This window comes from Balaenoptera musculus, chromosome 21 (assembly GCF_009873245.2).
Source record: "Balaenoptera musculus isolate JJ_BM4_2016_0621 chromosome 21, mBalMus1.pri.v3, whole genome shotgun sequence".
NCBI classification, from domain to species: Eukaryota; Metazoa; Chordata; class Mammalia; order Artiodactyla; family Balaenopteridae; genus Balaenoptera; species Balaenoptera musculus.
This window is the reverse complement of record NC_045805.1, coordinates 5,611,197-5,636,999: the sequence shown is the minus strand read 5'-3', so window position 1 is coordinate 5,636,999 and position 25,803 is coordinate 5,611,197. Positions and strand designations below refer to the sequence as shown.

The 25,803-nt window shown below is 40.2% G+C and overlaps 2 protein-coding genes across 2 annotated transcripts in view; one reads left to right on the top strand and one right to left on the bottom strand.

Annotated features, from left to right (window-relative positions):
• Positions 1-15,853, bottom strand: part of ASB5 (ankyrin repeat and SOCS box containing 5) — an 86,523-nt gene extending 70,670 nt beyond the window's left edge. The window contains exon 1 of the mRNA XM_036838492.1: positions 15,722-15,853. The gene's annotated coding sequence lies outside the window, so the exon portion shown is untranslated. The remainder of the gene's footprint in view (positions 1-15,721) is intronic.
• Positions 15,524-24,437, top strand: SPCS3 (signal peptidase complex subunit 3). The gene is made up of 5 exons (XM_036838495.1): positions 15,524-15,796; positions 17,204-17,277; positions 19,282-19,358; positions 22,552-22,667; positions 23,611-24,437. Exons 1-5 carry the CDS (start codon positions 15,654-15,656, stop codon positions 23,741-23,743), a joined length of 543 nt encoding a protein of 180 aa, XP_036694390.1. The 5' UTR covers positions 15,524-15,653; the 3' UTR covers positions 23,744-24,437.
• Positions 24,438-25,803: the final 1,366 nt, after the last annotated feature.

Here is a 25,803-nt window from a genome sequence, read left to right as displayed (position 1 = left end):
TACAAACCCGCCTGCGTGCTGGGCTCTGTCTTGGGGACTTCCTCTTGCAGAAGCAAACTGCAACATGGCAACAGGTCCATGGGACTTTATTCTAAATTAAATGGAAGGTGATTGAAAGGCTTTACTGAAAGCAAGGAAGGATGGTTTCAGCTGGTGTGTACTGAATTCGAGAGGGCAGGAATAGAACAGAGGTGGGTGAGGAAGCTTTTAGGGCAGTCCAGGTGAGGTGATGGCTGGAACTAGGGTAGTGAAGTAAAAACTGAGAAAAGGGGATAAACGTGAGATACATTCTGACAGAACTTGGTGGTTAACTGGATAGTGCAAGAAAGGCAGGCATCAAAGAATAACATCAAAGGGACCGCACAACACAATTTTGGATGTGCAGTGGCAGAAGATTCAGGGCACCAGAATTCGACACTGCTTTGTGACGCTTGGATACAACTGCACAAAAGAAAGTCCTGAGAAAAGACTCCAGTGCTAAACATCTTGTGAGATAATATTTGGGCCTCATTTTAGAAAACTGTCCCCAAAGAAATATGTAATCAGTATAGATTTTAAAACATGGCCACAGATGATTATGATTTCCATATTCTAGTACTACGTATTACATGGTGTTTGCCTAATAAATTACTGGCAATTAGTTGCTACCTGGCACTTCGTAACTAAGCTGAGGATAAACGCTGTAAACTGAATGACAAAAAAGCAAGAAAACGTGGTTCGTTATGAGGTAGCAGCATGGGCTCAGAAGTCAACAATGGCTTGAAATTCCAGAAGATAGGCTTGTAATGATAAGTCAAATGCCACTAAATGTCATTTTTAAATAGGTATTTGTTTAGTTTCATGGCAAATTATGCTCATTCGGAGACGGAGATTGTCTCTGCCAAGGATTTATTTAACACAGGTTCACTGCGGGGATTATAATAATTTCACAAGCCAATAGCATACAGGATAATGTCTCTTCATAAACCAATAAAGAAATAACATACTCCAAACCAAGAGTAGATAATTTATGCTATCGTTCCAGACAAGGGGACTTGTACCTGTCTGTGAGTTGGTTCTCAGGGGAGACAGGTTGACCAACCAGAGCTGATGGCCAGCAGCCAGTACAGAAGTGAAAAGTCCCCTGTTGCTAGAGCTTGGAGCTCCGAATGACCGTAGCGGTGCTAGCGGGCAAGGAGACCTCCCCTCCCGGGGCCACTCCTGGTAGAAGAGTTGCCTTCACCTTGGCAGGAGCTAATGCCCCAAGGTCTTTGGAGAGCTGTTTAGATGAGCGAACGGCAGCCTTGCCCAGACTGAACACTGTCGGGCAGCCCTCACGCACTCTTGAGTATTTATAACCTAATGTCCCCTTGTCACAGCTGCTTCTTCAACCATTCTTATTTTTTTAATTAAATTTTTTTTGGATATAGTTGATTTACAATGTTGTGTTACTTCCTGCTGCACAGCAAAGTGAATCAGTTATACATACATATATATCCACTCTTTCTTAGATTCTTTCCCCATATAGGTCATTACAGAGTATTGAGTACAGTTCCCTGTGCTCTACAGTACGTTCTTATTAGTTATCTATTTTATAAATAGTAGCGTGTCTATGTCAATCCCAAACTCCCAATGGACGCCTCCCCCCCATAAGCATACATTTGTTTTCTACTTCTGTGACTCTCCTTCTGTTTTGTAAATAAGTTCCTTTGTACCATTTCTTAGAGTCCACATCTAAGCGACATCATATGCTATTTGTCTTTCTCTGCCTGACTTCACTCAATACGACAATCTCGAGGCCCATCCACAAGCCCACAGCGCTGTCCCTCAGCTGCTGAACTACTGCGTGCTCACTGGCAACCACAGACGTGTATGATGACGTCCTGACAGGCGATTTCACTTTTACATCAAAACACTAACTTCATTCTTGAAAACTGCTTCACTCGTAAAAACAACTTCATTTTGTCATTAACAAGTAGATCTGAAATCATATCAAACCACTGCAAAACAGCATTGCACAAGCTCAGCCTTTATGTAATGACTGGAGTAAAAGAAAGTAGAAATTAAACAGCACACAAGGGTCCTGGGAGCAGCTGCCTTATCTGACCTCAGACCTTCTACCATGATCTAGAAGGAACTGCTGCCACAATGACCACCCAAACTACACTGCCTCTGCTGTGATTCTACAGGCTGCTTCACTCGCCCCCAAAGTCAGACACCTGTGTCTGCAAACGTGGATGTCAGTCCTCATTGCCTCCGATTCATCGAGGAGTCAACAAAAACATTACCAAAGAATTGCAGATGCTTGACTTAGAATGTTCCTGATGAATAGTGATTATTTGGGAATCTGCACGAATATCTTCAGGAATGGATCAGCTGTTAGCCTGCTTTTTGGCAAAGTCAGAAAAAGCCTTTCTCTCAGTGGAACTATAATTGATTATTTGAGCTCAGTGGAGAGGGTTGCTGCTTGAGAGATTTATTTATAGTGTCTCAGATCTAAACATTGGACTGAGAGTCTAATGAAATGCTTCTTTTGTAATTCCACAGGGTCTTCAGATAATTTACTCCTAGATGAATCGGAGGCAGTGAGGACATGCGTGGGGCACCACCCTCAGTAGGCAAGCTCAGAATGCCGGTGTTAGGGTTTTCTGTTTTCTTTGCTTCTAGAGTTCATTGCGCTGCATAGGAATTTTCAGAAGTAGGCGGACTGGCATTGGTTGTTTGCTAGTATCTTCCAAAGCAGATTTTTGGAAACTATTTATTACAGTTTCTGGTAGGAGGCTCTACTGGAATCCTTTTAATAGTAACAGCGAATTTGCCTGCTATTGTTCAACTTTTTTTTTTTTTAACAGATTCTCTTCTTTGTTACCAAACATTGTTGTTTTAGGCAGCAATAAAACAGATAATGAACACGTTTTCATTAAAGCAAGTCTTCTAAAGAGACAAAATCTCCCTGGCATAACAACAATCAGATATTAAAAAAAAACACAATGGGAACATTAAGCCAGTGTTTCATGACGCATAAAAGACTCCTACTCCTTACCATGGTTGGCTTAACCAAAGAATTATATTTTGTTTTAAACAGTCTAATATACTATTATATTTAAGAATAAAAACACTACTAACATATATATATATATATATATATATATATATAAATATTGGATTTGGAGATTTTATATATATATTATATATATCTATAATGTTATCATTTCAAATAACTTTGAAATACATTACCTTATTAATTCTCATAATGCATTGACTGAACAAAAGCATTGTGTGGGTCGAATATATACTTCATATAAAAATGCCAATTTAGCCTGAGAAAACCAGGGAAGCTTTATTCCCCCAGTGGGAATAAAGCTGCAGTGATCTCCCTGATCAGCTTCCTTGTTCTCCGTTGCTATACTATGACTTTCATAGACCCCTTCTGTTCCCTCCTTCTTACTATCTATAACCACAAATATGAGCAGCATTCAAATCATTTTCCATGAAACTCTTAGGTTTCAAGAATATCAGGAGGAAATATGGTGGGGTGCCACCTGACCACACATGCTGGTGGTGTTCATGAGATTTAGTGCTTAGAAAGCCAGGGCCCTTGCAATGAGTCTGATTGGGAGAGAAGTCTGCAGGACACATCCTCAGAGATTTGAATCACTGGGGTCCAGAAAGCTTTATCTAAACAAATATCTCAGATAAATTCTTTTGCAGCCAATTGATGAGGCAACATTTGGGAACCAGTTCCTGACTACCTTGGCTCTGATACTTCACATTGTAAGGCATAAGAATATCTGGTCTAGCACTTGGAGTGGATCTGTAATATATTTGATGGAGAATTAATACAGCATTTAACTACATTATGAGTGCACTTACTATTTAAAACCCAGAGGTGATGAATGAGATGAATACAGTTGATAATAAAATAGCAAGATTGCATATATCATAATTGCATCAGCTGTACTGAAGTCACTAAAAATTAAACCCTTTTTCTTTTCTGAGTCAACAGATCATGACAAGAATCATGAGTGTTATCATTGTTTGTATTGAATTATTCTCTCAGATAATACTTAGTATGACTTGTGTCAAAGATACCGTTTTCTTCCCAATTAATTTTGTATATAATACTGCCCCACCTCCACCCTGGTCAACTGAAGCAACTACCTCATATTCCAAGTTTTTGTTTTCCTGTAGATAGTGTAAACAGCAGTTTCAAATTTTACTTATGAGAATCACTGATTTTGGTGAAGAACGACTCATTAAATTCTGTTTGGTACATGATCGACCCAATGGCTGAGAGCCTGGATCTACAGATTGACTTAGAGAGGAGGGCAGGGATGAAATAAAAAAGCTAAGTCTTAGGGACAGACAAGAACAAAAACAAATAATAAACATAAAAGTAGCAGATAACATTTATTGAGCACTATTATATCAATTTAGAATATACAGAAATATCTTATGTATTTCAGTATATCCTAAAATTATCAAAATATAGAATATGAAACTCTACTCCAAGTATCTTCTCATGTAATATCTCATTTATTGCTCATGATACTCCTGTTATGAACTGAATTGAGTCTTCTCCCAAAATCATATGTTGAAGCTCTAACCCCTAATGCAACTAACTGTATTTGGAGATACGGCTTATAAGGAAGCAATAAAGGTTACGTGAGGTCATAAAGGTAGGGCCTTAATCCAGTAGGACTGGTGTCCTTCTAAGAAGAGGAAGAGACATGAGAGCTCTCTCTCTGCAGGTACATAGGGAAAAGGCCATGTGAGGACACAACAAGAAGGCGGCTGTCCACAAGCCAGGAAGAGAGGCCTCCCCAGAAACCAACCCTGACTGACCATACACTGATCTTGGACTTAAAGCCTCCAAAACTGTGAGAAAATAAATTTCTGTTGTTGAAGCCACCTAGTCTGTAGTATTTTGTTATGGCAGCCCTAGACTAATATAAACCGTATGAGGTAGTAGTGTTAATAGCTCCATTTTACAAAGGAAAGGTACAATAACCTGCCCATGGTCAGAAAGTGGACAGCAGAATAATTTTCAGCAGACTGGATGGCTATAAGATCAGTCAAAATAAATTAGAAAATATGTGAAAAGAAGTGCCATAAGCAAGAATATTTAAAACATAGAGATATGGTTTATAACAACATAGCAAGATTGCTTACACAGTAATTGAATTGCAGGATTAGAAATCCAGGCAGAGAGAAGTAATCTCGTAGAAATGTCAAGTGGCCCAGAAAAGGCAGAAATGGGCTTTTATCTGTTCTTTGAGGCTAGATGACCTTGGGAGCAATTCAGGAAAATTTTTCTAGCTTGACGCAGAAGAACAAACAAGGGAGTAGGTAGAAGATAAAGTGTGAGACAACTGTAAAATCCTCATAGCTGTACTAACACAAAATGAGCAAAAAGACTGCATCCCATTGTGTTTAGAATAAAGTCCAAATTCTTTACCATCGGCTGTATTTGTAGCATAATCTTAGAACTTATTATGAACCAAGACATTTTTGAAAATGAAATACTATCACAAATTTTCAAGTACAACATGGTTAAACCAGAACAGTTCTGGGCAAATGTGGGTACAGCTTTGCAAAGCTTCCCTTATAATCAGAAAATCAAGCCCAAGGAGTACATGTAATACATCAAGGCTATGTGGCTAGAAAACCCAACGTTAGAAAAAAGATTTACCAGGAGTTATTTCACTAAGAATTAATGTAAATGATCAAGGTATATGCTCAGATATCCATCATCTACATGTTTTATTCCAGCAACTCTCTCCCTAAACCTTTAAATAAATTTTCAAACGTGTTACACACATAAGAAATAATTCTTACCTTAGAAACATTAATTCTAGGCTTGGTAGAAGAACTATAAGTTCACCGTAAGCCTTTGAACCAAAGAGAAGTACAAGTGTCATGTGGGTCCCTCTCTGTACCCACATCTACGTTCAAAGCCTCAATGAAGATAGAAAGTGAAGAAATGTAGTTTGTAGATTGACTGAAGTTTTGCTTTTTCTTTATATTTGTTTGAGGAAAGAAGGAAGACACCTTTCACCACTTTCTTCTAGGGATCTTGGTGTCAAGAATCACTTGGTGTCAGGAATCACTTGGGATCTTTCCCACGAAGGTTGTCACAAAAACTACCAGCTGCTAAATATGATAACTTACAGTGAAACGTGTCTTATACAAATCAGCAGCATAAGGGCAGAAAGACACGCAAAGGGTTCATGTACAACTCAAATCCCATATGCTGACTGGCACCCGAACCACAGCTGTCTTTGGGGCGCTGGGTCTTGCCTGCTGGTATGGTTAAGTCAGTGCACGTGGCATGATCATCTTCTCAGCGTCTGTTAACAGATCTTATTCCAGGTCACAAGTTCTTTGCTTCCCCACCTGCTCCTACAATATCATACACTTATGAACTGATTCACGCAGTATGACTCATGATTAAACCACAGAAGCAGAATCTGTGCTTCACGAATTCCAGTTTTAGTAGTATATTCACATCCCTTGAATGGTACTTCTTACTTCCTTCCAATATAAGGATTCAGAAAAATGTAACAGTACAAAAAATCTGAACAAACTCCAGCACCCAGAAGCCAAAATCTAATAAGTTCTCTTGAAACAATTTTGTTTGTTCAGAATGGACCTTTCAAAGTAAGGATGTAAAGAATTCAAATATTTCCTTATTCCTTTTTTGTAAGTTACTAAGATAGAATAATAGAGTTCTACATGGATTTTTAACTTTTTAAGGTATTCTCAGTAGCTAAAAAAAAAAAAAAATCTCAGAAAAAAATAGCAGTTTTAGGTATTACCCTGAGTTTTCTAACCTTCTCTGTTACATATATATATTGATTTTAAATTCTTTTCAGCTTTACATACATAAATAAGGAGCATGAAGGTGCTATGGGTTCACACAAAGAATGATGAACTTGGCTGGAATTAGGGGTTTTGCCTAATTCACTCCTCTTGCAGGGCGATCAGATGATCTGATGAGGCTGCTGCATCGCCTGGTGATGAAGAAGGAGCAGTGAAAGCATCTCCATCCAATGCCACGGACACGTGAGGAGGCAGAAGACTGTGAAAATCAGGACCGAGCAGGTAATTCAAGGTCAAGAACCCAGGCAAATGTGCTCCCATGAGTGACACGGCAAGCAGGGCCCAAGGCAGGCACTGGGAGCAGAGTGGCAAAGGCAAGGAACCTGAAGGCCAGCTGGGGTAAGTGCCAGGGGCGGGAGGTCAAAGTGTGTGGACAGCACGGGCCGGAACAGCAGACCGAGTGCACGTGCAGGACTGAGGATAGAAACCAAACGACAGCAACTCCCCTTACAAAACAGAGTGGGGCTGTTTCCATATGTTTTGGTAGAAATCCTTTAGGGCTTTCTAAATGCGAAAGTTTATGACATGGGAGATAGTCCTTGTGACGGGGTCCCCTCAGTTTCGGTGATTCTCTAGAAGGACACACAGGACTCAGTATACAGTCATGCTCACAGCCAAGGTGTACGACACTGAAAGGATTACAAAACACACTCAGCCGAGGGCAACTGTGCATGGGAAGCCGTCTGGGGGAACCAGGCACAGACGTCCAGGACCCCCCCGCCCCGTGCAGTCACACAGGATGTGCTCCATTCCTCCAGCTGGGGATCGCGACCACATGTGCAGTGCGGTCCGCCGGGGAAGCGTTCGACTCAGTGCCCAGGGTTTCTACAGGCGAATCGTCATGAAGTCACCCTCTGCCTAGCACGTACCAGTATTCCAGACTCTCAGAAGGAAAGCAGGTGTGGCACGAACCACACTGGTTCTACCGACAGTTTAGGGAGAGTGAGCCGCTTTTATCATTTAGGGGAAGTTTTATACCAGTTCAGGGAACCGTTTACCAGCCAAGTGCCCAGATGCCAGCCAAGGGCCAACCCTGCAAGCAGGTACTTCTAAGGGCAGCAGTCTCAGGCCTATTGGGTTAACCCTTCTACACAGTTCCCATAACGATTTTCCCCGTTTATATCCATCCCAGGTACAGCTGGCTTTGTTTGCCAGTGGGTATCCAGAAACTTTTCTATACTAAAGAGAACTCAAAGGAGCAAGAAGTAATAAACCTCACCAGGCATGGTCTGAATTTCTGGATCTTACTTTAGAGCTTTGGTGGTCTGCACTTATTATAGCAGGGTACTGGGCCAACTCCATACTAGGACCTGATGCCCCAAAGCTGGCCTGAGGTTGACAGCCCTTTCTCAGGCCCCTTTACCTCAGCTGGGACGAGCTTCCTTGGCATGTGTGTGCAGTGATTGCAGGGATACAAATTAGAAGCTGGATTTTCCAGTGGCCAGATGTCTAGCATGTTAGAGATACAGTTGGAACAGTGGGTTTCTGGGAGGGTCTGAGGAGGCCAGGAAGAGAGAAAAGCTGACCAGGCTCTTCAGCTAAGAGAATGCCACAGCTTCACTAGCAGCTTCTCACTCTCCTGAAAGGACAGTCATCTAGATGCTGTGAGCAGAGAAGTTGGATATCAACTGCCTATTCTATCCAAAGAATCCCAATAACTTTTGGATGTCTTTGATTGTCTAGAGAATATGGAAGCACTCCTTGTTTTTCATTTTCCTTGGGAGGGTGACATTTAGATCCACAGAAACCAAGGGTCTCTGGGATAATTTCCAATTAACTGCCCTGCCCCGACCAAGGAAGCTCCATAAACTATTCTGGCCAGTGCACGAGGGGCAGGCAGCTGGGAACCCACGTGCTAACCTGTCATGCAGGCTAACAGTCAGCGCACACAGGTGGGCCAAAGACAGTGGATCGAAAAGCTAGGTTCAAAAAGCAAGCCTGACAAAGGAGGGCCCGAGACAGGAACGAAGACCCAGAGTGCAAAGCCGAGATGCAAAGAGTGACAACAATGGAAGGACAAAAGTATGGAAGAGCGGCTGCTTGGAGGAATGTTCTAGAGGCTGACGATGAACTTTATAAAAGCCCCACAGCCTCCTGAGTGGAAACATTTGCTTCTTTGCTTCACTCCAAGGGCCCTGGGCTGAACAGGTAATTTTCATGTAAGTAACAAGGAAAATAAACTACATACTGTAACAAAAATTGAAACATATTCTTAAATTTCCTTAGTGCCATAGGAGTCATGCTTGGAAAAAGTTTAACAGACACAAAATGACCTGAAAGCAACAAGTGTTGTTTTGTTTTGTTTTGTTTAAATTACATAGTCCTTTGTCCCCTCAAATGCCCAGAAAGTGGTTTTCCTTCTGCTTAAGCATTTTGTTTTTCTGGTTTTCTCTCTTTAAAGAAATGCATAGGAATAGAACTGCTAGAATTATAAGACTGGCATGGTCTATTTAACAGTCATTAACCAAACAAATATCTTGAAAAAAACAGTTTTGAAGCTATCTGTTTGGTTAAATACACGTATATGTATTCCAAGAGGCTCTATATAGGATATAAAAGAAGAAGTCAGAGATCCATGCAATCAAACCTAGGAGGTAAGGGTGACACAGACGATGTAACCATAAAAATTCATTATAACATAAAATTAAGTTATCAATTCTGGTTTATGTAAAGAAGTTTCTGAAAGAGCTCAAAGCAGTGAAATCTAGGTAAGTAGAACTTGTCAAGGAATATTTGGAAGAGGCAGGGAAGCCTGAGCTGGAACCTAAAAGATGGGAAGAAAGTGGAGGGGGAGAATAGAAGGGGCAGGCGTTCTAAGTGAAGGAACAAGAGTTAAGGCCTAAGGAGGCTGACAGATCAAGGCACTGGGAGCTAGGGGAGAAGGTGAGTGTTGGAGAGACAAATTTGGCAACGTGGGCTGGACTTGGAGCTCTGAGGTCTTGAAAATCAGGCAAGAAAAATCAAGGAAGTGGCAGAGACGGCATTTCATAGCAGAAAGGGTGCTGACAATTTTGGAGAGGCAATTCACAGAAAATACTAATGAGCGATAAACATATTTCATCTGCAACCTTACATTCAGAAATGCAAACTGGCAATCAGCTCAGCATAAAAACCAAAAACTCCATGGTTGTTAACTGTGCCTGGGAGGGTAAACGGGCACAACCTTTTGAAGGCTATTTGTCATTTATCGCAATTTGAAACACATACAACTTTTGGATCCACGCACTGAGAGAGAAGTCTTTGAACCTCTGTGTTCACGCACGTTTTGCTGGGTATGCCAACCATGCAAAGCCCTGACTTCTCTTTACTCAGGCCATTTCCCGAGTTGTGTTTGCAGTGGGCAACCTTCAGGGAGGAGGTGATGTCTCCTTGCTTACTGCTTGCTATAAAAGGGTAGGTTCCTCAAGCTTAACATTCCTCAGCAAAAATGCAAATGATGTGGGCACAGCTGACATCCGGGCCCTCTGTGTCACCCCTGAGGGACTCGGAGGCCAAGAAGAACCAATTCAAACATGATGCTCGTGCTGCCTGCTGTGCCACAAGTCACAGAGTCCTTAGTCTCTGACCCACGAGTCTCACATCTCCTGACTTCATCCATGAAACAGTCCTCCATGAAACTGCATCCATGAAATGCCAGTGAATTGGTGCCAGGGTTGGAATTTGGGCTGAACGACTTGATATGGATATTTCCCAGAGTCCTTGGAAATACTCTCAGTGTAGTAAAAACCTAGAGGCTATGGATGAAATCATAGGGAAATTCACAGATGTACCTGCTCCTTCCCTCCATCTGCACTGCCATCGCCTTGATTCACATGCTCAACATCTCACGTCTGAACTACTGCGATAATCTCTCACCCGGTCGACCCGCTGGCAGTCTCATTCTTCCCTAAGAAACTACTTATCTACCTAGAGACCCCATGGTCTTTATATTCAAATGACCTAAAATTCCCAAAGGTTCCAGCTGTCTCCTGGATGATGTTCAAGCTTATCACCCTGGCATTCAAGCCTTGTACAATTTGTCCTCGGCCTTTATATCCAAGTTAGCTTTCACTTGATACCATTTTACCCATTTATACTTTAAATACTTGTTATTTGTGTATGACATGGGTATTTTTTCTGTGAAAATTCTTCAAAAATATAGTTTATGGATTCAGGGCACCTCAATTCAACTAGAATTCTTTGAGCATCTACTAGGTACAAGGTTCTGTCCTGGACATTGAAAAGGATAGAAAAATGTATGACTCTCCATGATGGACAGTATAACCTATAGTCCCTTGATGAAAAATCATTCTAACGGGAGCCCTCAGTGGGTCAGACCTATAACATACTCCACGACAGCAACCTCCTTGGGTAGCCTGGTGCTTCTGGGGCACTGTACACATCCTGAACAACAGCACATGTGATTATAATGCTGTCTCTTCAGGTTTATCTACTTTTTCCACAGCCTAACTGCCCATGTGCACACAGCTTTATTTAAAGTATTCCCTAAGTTACTCCTCTTCCTTCTTCTTGGCTCAGTGTTACACAAGAACAATTATTTGCAAATAAGCAGATGGAAACTTTACCTTTATCCTGTGGTTCTTCCTACTCTCGGAAAATATAACTAAGCATGTCTTCCCCAGTTGACCACTCCCTATTTATTCAAGTGCTGACAAAGCACTCCAACTGTTCCTCTCATAACTGCCATCAGGTTCTCAGTAGAAATTATCAAAGAGGAGAAGACATTTAGTCAAAAAGTGCTACACCTTAACTGAGGTCTACAGTATTATTTTAGATGAATAACAGCCTCAATTTCCTTCCATGCAATCTTGGCATTTGACAAGCTAGAACTCAGATCGAAAAGCATTAAGAGTAAAAGAAGAATACTTTATGATGCTAAAGACTACCATTCATAATGAAGACATACTATTACTTAACAAATTTTATAAAGCAGGAAGTATAAAGATGAGAGGAGAAACAGACAAAAACACAAGAATTTGGAGACTTTAACACATCTCTCTCAATCCAAGAAAACAAAGATAACAAAAAGTTAATAAGGATATAAAAGACATAGATAACATAATCAATAAGATAGATCTCATAGATATATATCAAGCTCTGTATACCATTAGCAGAAAATATATAACCTTTTCAAGTGCACATTGAATATTCACAAAAGTGACATTTTAGGCCACAAGAAGACCTTAATAATCCAAAGAGTAGAAACAACATTCTCTGTCTACATGAAATAAAATCAGACATCAATTTAAAACAATCAAAAGGAAAAAGGTCCCTCCTCCTGGAAATGTAGCTCGTGCGCGCATGCACACACACGCACACACACACACACACACAATTAAGCTACCCCTCAGAAGAGAAATACAAAATTTAAACACAACTGATCAAAAATTTTAGCATACAGCTAAAGTGGTTATCATAACAGTAAAAATGAAAATATATCAATTAAATATCTAATCCTTAAAGCTAGAAAACCAAGGAAAAATGGAATGGAAATAGTTGATAATGTTAAAAACAAAAATTAATGAATAAGAAAACAAAGAACTGTAGAATTAATTAGGAAATGTAAAAGATAGTTCTCTGAAAAAATTCAACATAGAAAAAATACTAATTAAAATAATAAAAAAGGGAGAAAGCACACATATAGGTAATTACAATGAACAATCAATAACCATCAAAAAAGAAGAGTAGCATCTCATGGTAATTTCTACCCAATTTTTAAAGATCAGATAATCCAAGTGCCACTTAAATATCCTAGTGCATAGAAAAACAAGGAAAACTTACAAATTCATTTTCTAATCTGAGTATAATATTACGACCAAAAAAGAAAAACACAGATCAATTTCACTTATGGATATTTATGGCAAAAACTTAAAAGAACAATTAGAAAAGAAAGCCCAAGATCATATTAAAAATTAATTCATCATGACTAAGTGGAGTTTATTCCAGGAATGTGCAATGGTTCAATATTAGGAAATCTGTTCATATAATCCATCATATTAATAGAGTGTCTTAGTTTGTTCTGGCTGCTATAACAAATTACCATAGACTGGGTGGCTTATAAATAACAGAAGTTCATTTCTTACAGTTCTGGAGGCTCAGAAGTCCAAGATCGTGGTGCCGCTGGATTCAGTGTCTGGTGAGAGCCGGCTTCCTGGTTCATAGACTGGCAGTCTTCTCATTGAGTCCCCACATGAAGGAAGGGGTAAGGGACCTCTCTGGGGTCTCTTTTAGAAGGGCACTCATCCTACTCATGAGGGCTCCACCCTCATGATCTGATCACCTACTGGAGGTTCCATCTCTTAATACCATCACACTGGGAGTTAGGATTTCAACATATGAATCTGGGGGGGTGCGGTCACAAACATTCAGTCTATGGCATAGAGTTAGGGAGAAAAATTATGCGATCACATCCAAAGATACAGAAAACACAGGTGAAAATAATTCAACACTCATTCATGTTAAAGAACACTCTCAATAAAAAAGGAATTAATGGGTATTTCCTAGATATCAATATGATACACACACACACACACAACACTTACATCACAAAGCCACTATCTTACTTGCTGGAGAAATGAAAGGATGCCAATTATCTCCATTACTGAGGATTTTGTTAGAAATATTAGCTACTGCGATGGACAAGAGAATACAATTAGAAATTAAAAAACTGGAAAGGAAAAAGTAAAGTGTTCTCTAATGTACATGGTATGATTAAGTGTCTAGACAATCCAAAGAAACAATGGGAGAATTACAACAGAATAAGAGAATTCCCCACCCCATCCCTATTCTGCTTCTATCGTGGACTTGCATGTGGTTTTGGAACTCCCAGTCACTCAAGTTCAAGCCATGGTGTCATAATAATAATAGTAATTTCACTTGTGCTTTCACAATCTACTTTCCACCATATTTTGCACACACCCCTATCTAAGCAATTGCTAAATCATAGATTTTTGACTCCGAAATGTCCCTATCGGTCTTTCTTTTTTTTGTCCCTTTGTGGTCGACCTCAGGCACTTACTCTCTACATGTAACTTATAAATGGCTGTCTGTTCAGTGATGCCACTCTTGTTTAACATGTAATTTCTTGTGATATAAGATCCTAACTCCTTGGCCAGGTTTTCTACAAAAGGCCCTTAATATACCTTTCCAGACTCTTTTCCACCTAATGCTTTATACATACATTGTTCAGCTGGACCAGACTGCTGGGTATCTCTTACATAAACCCATACTTGCAGTCCTGTATCTTTTAGAATACTCTCCTTGGGCATCAACACCTGTAACAACAACCATCCCTTCTCTAAGTCATCCTGTAATAAGAATACCTAATTGTTTTGTTTATGCACTGTGCCAAGTGTTTAATAAATCGTTGCTTTACTGAATAACCTCTGGCTGCCTGGAAGATAAAAATGTAGGGTTTTAACTCAACTAAGGATCTCTCCTTAGTTCATAGTTTATCCGTTTTTCATTACTTGGCTCTGCTCCAGTTTAGCAGGGACTTTGCCTTTTTAGTCCTGTACTCTCAAAGCCTAGAACACTACCTGGAACAGCAGGCACTTAGTAATAATTCTAACTGCATGGCTGTATGAAAACTGAGTGATTAATGAATAATGCAAAGAAGCAAGGGCTCAACGATAGACAACATAAGCCAGCATCAGGATCATATCATCACTTTCTGGTTTGCAGGTGTTCGTAAACTCTTCTGGCTTACGGACAGAGAATTTTTTTAAAAAATTAATTTCAGCGGATTCCTGGGTCCTCTGAATCCCATTTTTATAAGTACAAAAAAGCCAGCCTCGTTGCAAAAGGAACAAAGGTGTTGGCAGACAGTATATTTAAGCTCAGGGACCGGCACTGTTAGGAACCCTACGGCCCCTCAGGGCCATTATGTATGGATGGCTTGCTAATGTTAAATTGTAAGTTTATGTGTTTTATAGTACATATCTTCTTTATATATCATACATATTAAATATTTTATGTAAATAAAACTTAAATTATACTTCGTGCGACATAGCGATTCCACAGCCACCACCGCCTTTGATCCTAAGGACCTAGTGAGGTCATCCTTTCAGCTCCCCGATACACCTTGTTAAATGGACTATTTAAACTGGGTAGCAGCATCCTTATCGGCTAACACAGCGTTAGCGGCCGCTGGAAGGCAAAGCATTAATAAGAACTGGTCTAAGGTTGGGCGTGGAAAGTAAAGACTCCCACGCCCCCCCAAAAAGCCGAAGTTCTAACTTTGACCAGGTTCGACAAAGGGGACGACTCGGCGCCTTCTAAAGCGCTGCTTCCAAGCGCGACACGTCAGGACACAAACCAAACTACCTGGCCCCGCTGCTGGTTTAAAGTGCAAATCGACGGAACCTAAGCACCCAGGAAGCCGCAGCCCCAGAGCACCTGCCGTAAGGGCGGGAAAAGGACGGTGGGCGAGCCCCCGGCCGAACGAGGGGAAGCCAGGGCCCAGGAGGCGGGCCTTCCGCGGCGAAGCCCCGCCCCTCCCTTGCTGGTCGCTGATTGGTGGCGGCGCCAGGCCGCGCGCGGAGGGGCGGGCCCCCGCGCGGCTCCGGCTCTCCGGTGCGTTGCGTCCCGCCCGCTGGTGGGTGTGTCCAGGCGGCGGGAGCGCGCGCGCTCTCTCGCGTCCGGGAACCGGAAAGGAGGCGGGGCCGCGGCAGCGCGCGCCTCCCCGCCCCCGGAACGCGCGGCGCAGGCGGCGCGGCTCACAGGGAGGTGGACCGCTGCCGGAACGGGGTCCCGGGTGTGCGTGGGGAGCGGGTTTCGGGGCGTCGGCCGCGATGAACACGGTGCTGTCGCGGGCGAACTCGCTGTTCGCCTTCTCGCTGAGCGTGATGGCGGCGCTCACCTTCGGCTGCTTCATCACCACCGCCTTCAAAGACCGGAGCGTCCCGGTGCGGCTGCACGTCTCGAGGATCATGCTGTGAGTACGGCCGGGGTCAGGCGGCGGGGCCGGGCGTCCGGGCCGGGCCGGGGCGGGGGGCGCCGAGGCCGGGCTGCCGCGCGGGCCCCCTCCCCTCTCCGCCTCCCCGAGCGGCCTTCGCCCCCGGGCGGACCCCTTGGGGGCGCTCCTTCGGCTCCCACCCTCCGCCGCTCCTTCCCGGGCTTGCTCTTAAATGTTCGTTTCGAGCGTTGCTCGGGTCGCTGCCTCCGCTTGCTTCCTGTGCCTCACTTCCCTCGCCCGCGCCCGGCCAATGAGGGAGCACCACACCAGCCCAGCGGGCCCGCCCGGCCGCACCCCCGCCGGCGCGGGGCTCGGGGTCCCGGGCGCTCCCGGCCCGGCTCGCCCCCCGACAGCCCCTCCGCAGGGTCCGTCCCCCTCGTCCCGCCGCCGAAGGTACCCGCGGCGCCTGCGAAGTTGGCAGGAGGGGATCTGCGCTCCCAGGCGGCGTGCTTTTAATTTTGTTTGTGAAGGGCCAGCCGCTTGAATAAATCTGCGAAAATGCCCGAAGTAGAATTTTGAAATGACATTGTCCTTTCGCTAATGCCTATTTTTTTTTCATGCTAATTTTTATTCTCTGGCACTTTCTTCGATTCGTAGCTTTTTTTTTTCCCCCCCTGGTTCTCGTGTCCTTATCTGTGCCATCTTCCAACAAATGCTCCCTCGTCTTCAACCTTAGTTTTATTTCTGAGTCACAAACGCCAACAAGCCAGTCATCTAATGGCTATTCCCCACTTTTTTTTTTCTTTTCCTCCCTGCATTGATGTTTGTTAGGTGCTGTTTTTTAGATTCCGATAGACTCCGGCTGGACGTCACGAGCGCTGTCTGCTCTGGGAGGGCTTAGAAGAGGTTGGCTCATGGTACACACAGCTGTTAGCTACTGTGAATCTTGAGCAAGCTTCCTACCTTCCTGGGTCTTCATTTCCTTTTTTCTGAAGTGGAAGTAATACCCAACTCGTAGGCATGTTGTGAGGATTGAGATAATTGTCAAAAACACATAGTGGCCCTGACCCAGACACATACATAGTACGTGCTCAGTGAATAGTAGTTGTTCATTTAATCTTGGTTTCCATACCACCTTGAAGTCAAATGTAATTTTCTTCTACCCAGTCTACCAAATTACTTGACATCGAGTATTTCCACATTCTTGGAGCACTTTTTTTCTCCCCCTGGGTTTTGTTAGGGGTTCTTTGAAGGTAAATGAAAATAGCTGAAGACCTACTTTTATAGTGGATTAGAATGTTTCTGTTGTCACACAGGTTTCTCTGATTTTTACTTGTTTCTTTGTGGGATACAGCTAGACCCTGTCTTTCACTTATGTAAGGAATTTTGTGAGTTTTGTATGCTGTTATGTTTGAAAGATGATGAAACTATTATCTTTATTTCTAGAAAAAATGTAGAAGACTTCACTGGACCTAGAGAAAGAAGTGATCTGGGATTCATTACATTTGATGTAACTGCTGATATCCTTTTTAGAAAATATTTCATTGCTCTTTCTCTAGTATTACAATGATATACATATTTAGTGATTTGGGGGACAATAAGTATGTTTATCCATTGAATCAGTCAAACCTTGGAAATTTTTATGCCTATGTTTTCATCAGTATAGCCGTGTTAATACCTCCTCGTTCAACCTTGAGAAAACTTGTATTTATAGATTGATGAGTTATTATTGTGTGAACACACTTTAAATTCTTCACAGAAACATTAAATAGATCTAAACCTACAAGAGAGTTTGAATCTGTATTTAGGAAAGAAAATAAAATTAGATCATTTAGATTAAAGAGGGAAGAATGTAACCACTACTCAGCCTACCTAGATGTAACGTTTCATGTACAATCCCAAAGAATATGTCCATGTTTTGTGATAGCAGAGGGAAACATATGTTGAAAAAGTGAATTGCATCTGCTGTGATTCAGAAGGTCATTGTCAAATGATTATTGGTAAACCATATTGGCATTTTGCCATTATCGCTCTTTTTATAAGTACTTTTATAATAAGAGTCAGAGAAATCGTAACAATTAAAAGAGTTATTTAAAATGGAGGTGATTTAAATATTTTCTCTTTGTTTTGAATTTCCACCTTTTGACACCTCTGATCACTGGGCCAGTTTAATCTTCTGTTAGGGTCTTAGATTACTATCTCGGCAGCATTGTTACCTGCCACTTCTGGGATGTCATCTGCCTTTTTAAGACCCCAGGATTAAAATTGGTTATGGAGATTGAACTGTCTGAACTTGTGTAAAGCAACTATCTGAACAGTGGAAGCAGATTATCTACCTGCGGAGTTTACCTGACATGTCTCTTTACTAGCCTGGAATTACTTTTAACTTGATTTTTTTAGAAATAAATTACTAGGTTTAGAAGTAGACTAGGAATTAGTTCTCTAGGCACTTTTTTAGGAAATAGAGTACACCATCAGAAAAGTCCCGTGTTAAACTTTTGCTTTTAAGTCTTCATGTCTTTAAAAAAAAAAAAAAATCTAAGCTAGTGAGACAGAGTTTGGAGCTAGTGTGAAAGTTGGAACTTTGTGTATGTGGGCAATTATAGTGAAATTTCCTGATACCTCAACTATTATATTTATGTATTCTCAATTTCATCATTTGTAGTTTAGATTTTCTTATTATGGCTGCTAAAACTTGAAATTGTACCTGTTTTTATAAAGAGATATTTAAGACTTCTGAATTCTAAAATAGTGATTCTTAGTGGATACGCATATCTAAGAGTGGAACGTCATGAACATGTAGCTGTTAGTATATAAACGGGTATAATAAAATGACTTATCCATTTACATATGATGCTTAATAAAATCCAAACATTAACTCAGTTCATTTCTCAGTGACACCAGTCTTGTAATTAATCCTGGTGAGTTTTTTTCACTCGGGTACAAACTGATGAAACCAAATTGGTATTCAGCTGCGTACTCTTACTAAAGCACTTCATGGGTTGAGACATTTTGATCTCTCCTGGCCTATGTGCAAAAATGATCTGTACAATTTACCGTACTTGGTTTAATTACTTGATCCTAGTTCACTTTTGCTTAACATTAAGTTGTATTGTGGTGAGTGGTTATACTCAGAACTCCAGTGGCATCATATGTGCTTGAAATACTAAGTCCTCTTTCTCTTAGACTTAGTGCGTTGATTTTACAGAAAACTAAATTTTGTGTTTCTCGGTTAAGTTTATATTAATCGAAGTATCTCAGGTAGTAGTGCTTAGAGGAGCAGGGCAGGATACTGATAATCTCACTGATATTTTTTGACTTTGGAATGAGCTGGATTTTACAATATATCATCTTCTATATATTTTTATTAAATTAGAGGCCCAGTATGTTTCTGGGCCACCTCTCCTTTTTTTTTTTTTAATTTTAGTATCAGTATTGCTATGAATAATTAATTTAAGAATAACTAAAATCTGTTTTAAAGTTGTATGCTGCTTTATGATTTATATATTCCTTAATTTATATACATCTAGAAAATATATTTGATTGGAATGTTAAGCAGTTGTTTCTTTATTTATCAGCCGAATATTCAACAAAAAATAATGTAAGTATATGTATAGAAGTATTTTCGTAGCTATTTAAAACCTCATTCTTTAGAAAAGAATATAAATTTTATATATTCGAAATATCTGACCTGAGTAATTTAGTAAAACTCACAAGCCCATGGAAAGGTGACTCTACTAAGAAAACTTTATCTCCTTTGGTAGCTTCTGTCTTTTTTGTTTTTCTGTCTGCTTCTACAGCCCCCCTGCATTGTGGTTCCCAAGAGTGGGGTGCAAGCAAGGTAATGCCTAGATATATAAGGAAAACAATTAAGAGCTACTGTTTCTTTTCTTATGCATCTAAGAAGAGTTGCCAAATTTTCAGTTTGTTCAGCTTTTTACTTGGTGTTAGGATGGAGTGGCAACTTCCAAGCTCCTCATGTGCCATACTGGAAACCAGAAGTCCATTTATGTATTTCTCAATTTAAAATAAGAGGGAAAAGATGTGAAATTTTACTGATACTCACTCTGTGGACTGACACGGATACTCATCCTCGGTCCTTAAGTCAAATGGTCGCACGCCTCCTAAAACATGCACCTTCTCTGGAGGAAGGGGGGGGTTCTGTAGGGCAAGAGGTCAGCCTGCTACATACATATTTATTCATTCACTTTCAGCACTTTGCAGAGTTGTGCACTGTGTACCCAGTTGAGTAGATTATATCGTCTAGTTTTAAATAAACTAATCCTCACAAATGGAAAAATGGTTAAAAAAAATTCTTTCAAAGAAGTCACAGATTGAAGAGAATGCTAACGGTGCAGACGCGTGCGAGCGAGCGGGAGGCGACTGAGCTGACGCGTCTGCTGCTCTTGAGCTGCTCAGCACGTTAAAGGATTAAAACAAATCAGAGATCCAGTAAATAGTTGGCTGAGAACAGTTTAGCATTAGTCAAGAGGACTATTTGAAATGCACATTTACATTTGCTATCAATAATAATATATCTAACGATAATAGTAATGTGTATCACATACGTAATTTGTAAGTAAAGATGCATAGTTTGGGGTTGGTGTTCAAAATAATTCGTTATCAAAAATCTTTGGAGACTATTTCCAGTGATAAGCTCCAAAAGGATGTTGCTGAACTATGGGTATATGAGGAAATGAGGAGGTCGAATTACTCCTCAGCTAAGTCCTCTTTAAGCTAAGATAGTCTCTCTCCACAGCTACCATTAGAGATAGACGGCAAGATACTTGAATCAGTGAAATTTGTAGCCTGTGCTTACAACTCTGTTACCCAGATATGTAATCAAAAGCTGTAAAGATAACTAATTTGTGAATCGTCTCTTAGATTATTTTAAAATCCATCTAAATATTTCTATTTTTCCTCTTTTAATACATGATGTGAGCTGTTTTGGTAGTCTTTTATTAAGCCATATATCTACAATTAATTTATATTGAGAAATACATTACTTTGTTTTGAGTTGTACAGGACTCATCAGTTTGAACACTTAAAGTAGTCTTTTTAATCATAAATTAGAGTTGATTAGAAGTTTTATAGTTAAAAGCTATTAAACTATTAGATTAAAACCTATTATAACATTATTAAAACTATTAGTTTGTGACTGAAATTTATTAGTCCAGTCTGATTTAGAGCTTTTGTTGCAGATAAGAGTAAGGGTTAAAATATTTATATAGCATATTGATAACACAGAAATCTTCTTAGGTCCTAAAAGTGTAAGGTGAATGATTCTGATATGTGCATTAACTCCGAAAGGTGAAGCCTGTGGAACCAAAATGTGCTTCTATGTTGTTTTTAGCTGAGTTACCCCTATGTTTTGTTACCAGCATAGCCTGAGGTAATTCGTAGTTAAGAGGTGAGTCTACTTCTGTATTGTATTTGAACTGTATATTCATTTTCCAGGGATGACAAATTAATCAGCTTTATTTGTTGATGGCTTTGATTAGGTGACTGGAATCATTAGCCCTTCAATTCTTTGTATATTTATTTTGAGCGTATCTTTTATGGAGGGTACTTTGTTGGGCAGTAAGAATATTGGGTTGAATAAGTTTTGATCCCTGCCCTTGAGAATCAACAAAGCGTTAAACAGAAAAAGCTGCTCTGAAGATAAGAGTGACAGCTGTAAGCACAAGTATTCTGCAAGTCTCGGCACATGATCCAAATAAATATGTCACCTTCTTGGTGATGGATATACCTGAGTCAGATTCATAACTCCGATTTACTCCAGCATGGCTAGTAAGTTAATACAGTTTGGAATTGGACAGATCACTGCTTTGGTGAATGAATAAATATACATAAAAAGTCATTTTACTTTGGCATATCTTTGATTCTGTGTTCTTCAGTCTTGATGTTTCTGTTTAATGTTGCCTCCAACATTATTGTTGAAGGTGAAGATTTGCACCCCTCTTTAGAAATTGATTTAGAAATTGATTGTTCCACATTTCTTTTCAGTTAATGCTGAGCAGTTGGCCTCACAAGCTAATGGATGGTAGCTTCCTAAGAACACATTTCTTGGCGTTTAGAAGTGGTTACAAGTGTGCTTTTTCTCCATTCCGTAACTCTAATTTTCCAAACGAAACTTGTTTATGATATGTCAAAGCAGTGGCTTAAAAGAATTGTCTGACTTCTAGGATTTTGCCATAGTAAAACAATAATGTGCCTATGTTTTCTTAATTTAAAGGAAAAAAAAAAACCTAAAAAGGCTTCATTTCTTTAGTGATTCCTTGGTAATTTAAAAACCTTGGAGACACATAAATTTTCATGAGACAGTCTAGCAGCAGTGACCTGTGTTAGCAGTGTGATCTACAGGGATTAGTTCTCTCTGTTTCCCTGGCATCATGCAGCGGCCGCAGAGTTGGAGGGTCTCAGAGATTCTACAGGGAAAAGTGATTTAAAAGAATGCTTCCCTTCTAGGGATTCTAGTGCCTTCTGTTTCTCCTGGGCCTCACTCTGGAGAGCACATAAGTCTAGAACCTTGCATTAAACTTTGAGGGCTCTAAATAATACAGTTGCCTTGGCGAAAGGGGTGATTTCCTTTAGGGAAGTATCTTTCTTTTGTCCAGGAGAAGTTGCACTCCTGTATCTATCCACTTGTTACCATTTTGTCTGCTTTAAGATTTTAGCAGTTCCCTCAAAGTTGGATTCATTCATATAAATTAAACTCTTCGCTTAACATACTTTTGAAGTGACAGAGATGCTGTATCTCTTGCATTATCTAATTAATTTTTATTTTAACGTAGGCTCTGAACCAGGTTGTTCTGTGGGACAAGATTGTTCTGAGAGGTGATAATCCAAAGCTGCTGTTGAAAGATATGAAAACAAAGTATTTTTTCTTTGACGATGGAAATGGTCTCAAGTGAGCAATTGTTTGTCATTTTTTACGTGTGATGTTACATGAAGGGGAGAGAAAGACTTATTTTGAAGAAAAACAGCTAAAAAGAAAAGTTGAGAGAGAAGAAAAGTATTTATACAGATGTGAACTGGAAGATGGGGTAGAAATAGTACCGTGCAAACCCAGGTCTAAAAACGTGCCCAATTCTCTCGCGTTATGGCAACTGTGATGGTCAGACGAGCAGGGCCTGGGGCGTCTGCCCTTAAGGGCGCAGGGAGCCTGGGCTGCCGACCCGGCAGTGGGACTGTCGTCCGAGGGCTCCTTCGGGGATGCCAGAGGAGGCTGCCTGGGGACCTGAACGAGGAAGCCGCGTGTGGCTCTAGGAGTTGACACTGAAGTTTCTAGTTTTGGTTCACTTAACCTCTCTGAACCTCAGTTTCCTTTTATACAAAATGAAGGAATTAGAACGACTGATCTTTTGGGTCAGTCTTAGCTCTTAAGCTCTGTGGGTCAACTTTGGAAAGGATTTTAGGGGAGAGCTATTTTAACCAAACCTGGTTTTGCAGATGAAAAGTTTCCAGCCCTGAGAGAGTTTGATTGACTCAGGTTTGCCCATCTGGATAATGATAGAATTAGGTTTCAGATCATTGTCTCCTGATTTCTAGCTCAGATCTCTCTGTTTTCTGTGTTTTACTCATTTAAGCATTTTGGTTGATGGCTCGAATAACTATGACTGTTAAGTGACTTTAGGTAGGTCATTGTGGGAGACCTGCAGTGAGAATGCTGGTGTTCTCCAGCATCGTCTTGGATTTCAGACGACTTGGGAAAAACTTGTGTGTAGATTAGAATTCCAATTAGGAATAGCTGGTTAAAAATAAAGTGTTTGATACCTCAGTGCTTGAATTAAAACGTTTTTATTGAACTACAAACGTTTCTGCTGACATCTGTTTATTATATCTTTTTATAGGGGAAACAGGAATGTCACTTTAACCCTATCTTGGAACGTTGTACCAAATGCTGGAATTCTACCTCTTGTGACAGGATCAGGACATGTATCTGTCCCATTTCCAGATACATATGAAATAACGAAGAGTTATTAAATTATTCTGAATTTGAAACAGCATATTTTTATACCTAATGGATTGTATCTTGTTTATCTCTTCCCTTGCATCTTTATTTGTTTCGGGTTGTTAACTTTTTTTTTTTTTTTGGTGTAAGAATGAACATCAAAAGGCATATTTGAAGGGAAAGGTTAGTGTACTACTTAATTTTCCAAACAAAAACAAAGAAAGGCCATCAGAGTGGAGTATTATAAGAGTAAGACAGCCACATGAGAAGGATTTGTGAAATATTTATATTTGAAGTATTCCCTGTATTTCCATTATTCTTTATGGAATATGAAGTGAGCATGGAGGGTAGTTAAAACTTTCAGGTGCCTGTGGAGTTATGAGAACTCTATTTATGCCTTGCATTTATGCAAGTTCACATTGGATGTGATTTAGAAGCAGACATTCTCTATTATCTCTTTTAGGGTATGTCTGAATACTGGAAAAATTAATACAATTGTTGGTGAGAAGCCTGGTTTACAAAATAGCGAAAAGTGATGAATTTTATTCCATTTGTCTTAGGAATGCCCACAATGCTTGTTTTTCTGACAGGTGACTAGCAACTTTCTCCACTAAAGACTAAATACCTCTTTATATGCTGTAAATCATTCTAAATCATTTTAAAGTCTCTTAAGTCAACCAAATGTGTGTCTTTCAGTGCTTTCTCTAAACAAGTTCCTTGGTATTATATCTTTATGTGATTTTTTTTTTTTATTTTAACATTGCCATTGAACGTTGAAAATGTTTGCATGGTTTATCTAGTGAGCATGCCTAGTGCCACTGAGTGGTAATTATTTAATTTTTTTTCTAGGTCCACATTTGAATAATTATTGGGGTAATAATAATCAGTATTTGTCGGTGTGCGTTTCCGTTTACAAGCACTCTCATATATTTTACTGTATGGGCTCCTCAATAATCTAATGAGGTAAGTAGTGCAGATGTTAGCTCTTTGCAGATAAAGAAACAGACCCAGAAGTTTGTGGAATTGCTTCAGGGTTATTACATAGCTAGCAAGGAAGGGTGTTAACCCTTGAACCCCAGATCTGATTCTTTAAGCATATCCTTTCTTCTATACCTCCGATTACAGACTAGTCAAAATTCACTTATATAATTTTTATTATATTTTTTGTTACCCTGGATGCCCTTTCTATTACCTAGAAGAGATTTCCTATCCTGTATGGAAATGACCAATTTTCAAGTTGCCAACAATTTATATAGAGGTAATATCTCACTCATTCTCTGCATAAATTAATTATACTCATGTTAAAAGTATAAGAATCCAAATGTATGTAAAAATTATTTAGAGATTGATTATATGATCATATTTAACATGATTTTTTTCTACAGTGGGCAAATAAGCATCCTCAAAGGAAGCAGCTACAAATCCGTCACCCTTAAAAGCAAGACCAAACACTGTAGGTATACTATCAGCAGTAACCAAAAAGGGCTAATATTTTCTAAGAATAGCTTACATTAGTGGCTTAACATTTGTTATACTTATTTCATATGAAATACATCTCCGTTTAATTGCATTGGTTGGAACAGCTCTTGCCTGTAAGGGTATGTGTTCTGTGAAGGTCAGTTGAAGGTCAGAAGTACAGTATCAGGAATGCTAGACTGGGTTTGGCTCCCAGCTTTTTCATTAAAGTTTTCAGGGTCTCCGTTTCTTTATCTGTAAAATGACAGAGTTGGACTAGTTACCTTAAATAGTAGTTCTTTTATACCACACACGTCTGTAAAATTTGTTGTATCCGTTTGGCAGAGAGATTGAACAGAAAAGCTCCTCAGTAATGTGACGGCAACAAGATGATTGAAAGACAAGTCAACACATAATTCATATTGATCTGACTTTATTTCTGTTAGATTTTACACCCAGAAGATTTAACTTCTTGTATAGTTTGTACAAACTTGAAATCTGTCGGCGTCAAAGCTTAAAAGTTGGGTGTGTTCTCCTTGAGGCGGGTGCACGTAAGAAGCCTGCAGCCTTAGCGAGACCCGGGGCTGGTTTGGGTGTTCGTGGGCCTCTGCACGCGTGGATCTGTGTTTGCTGGGGA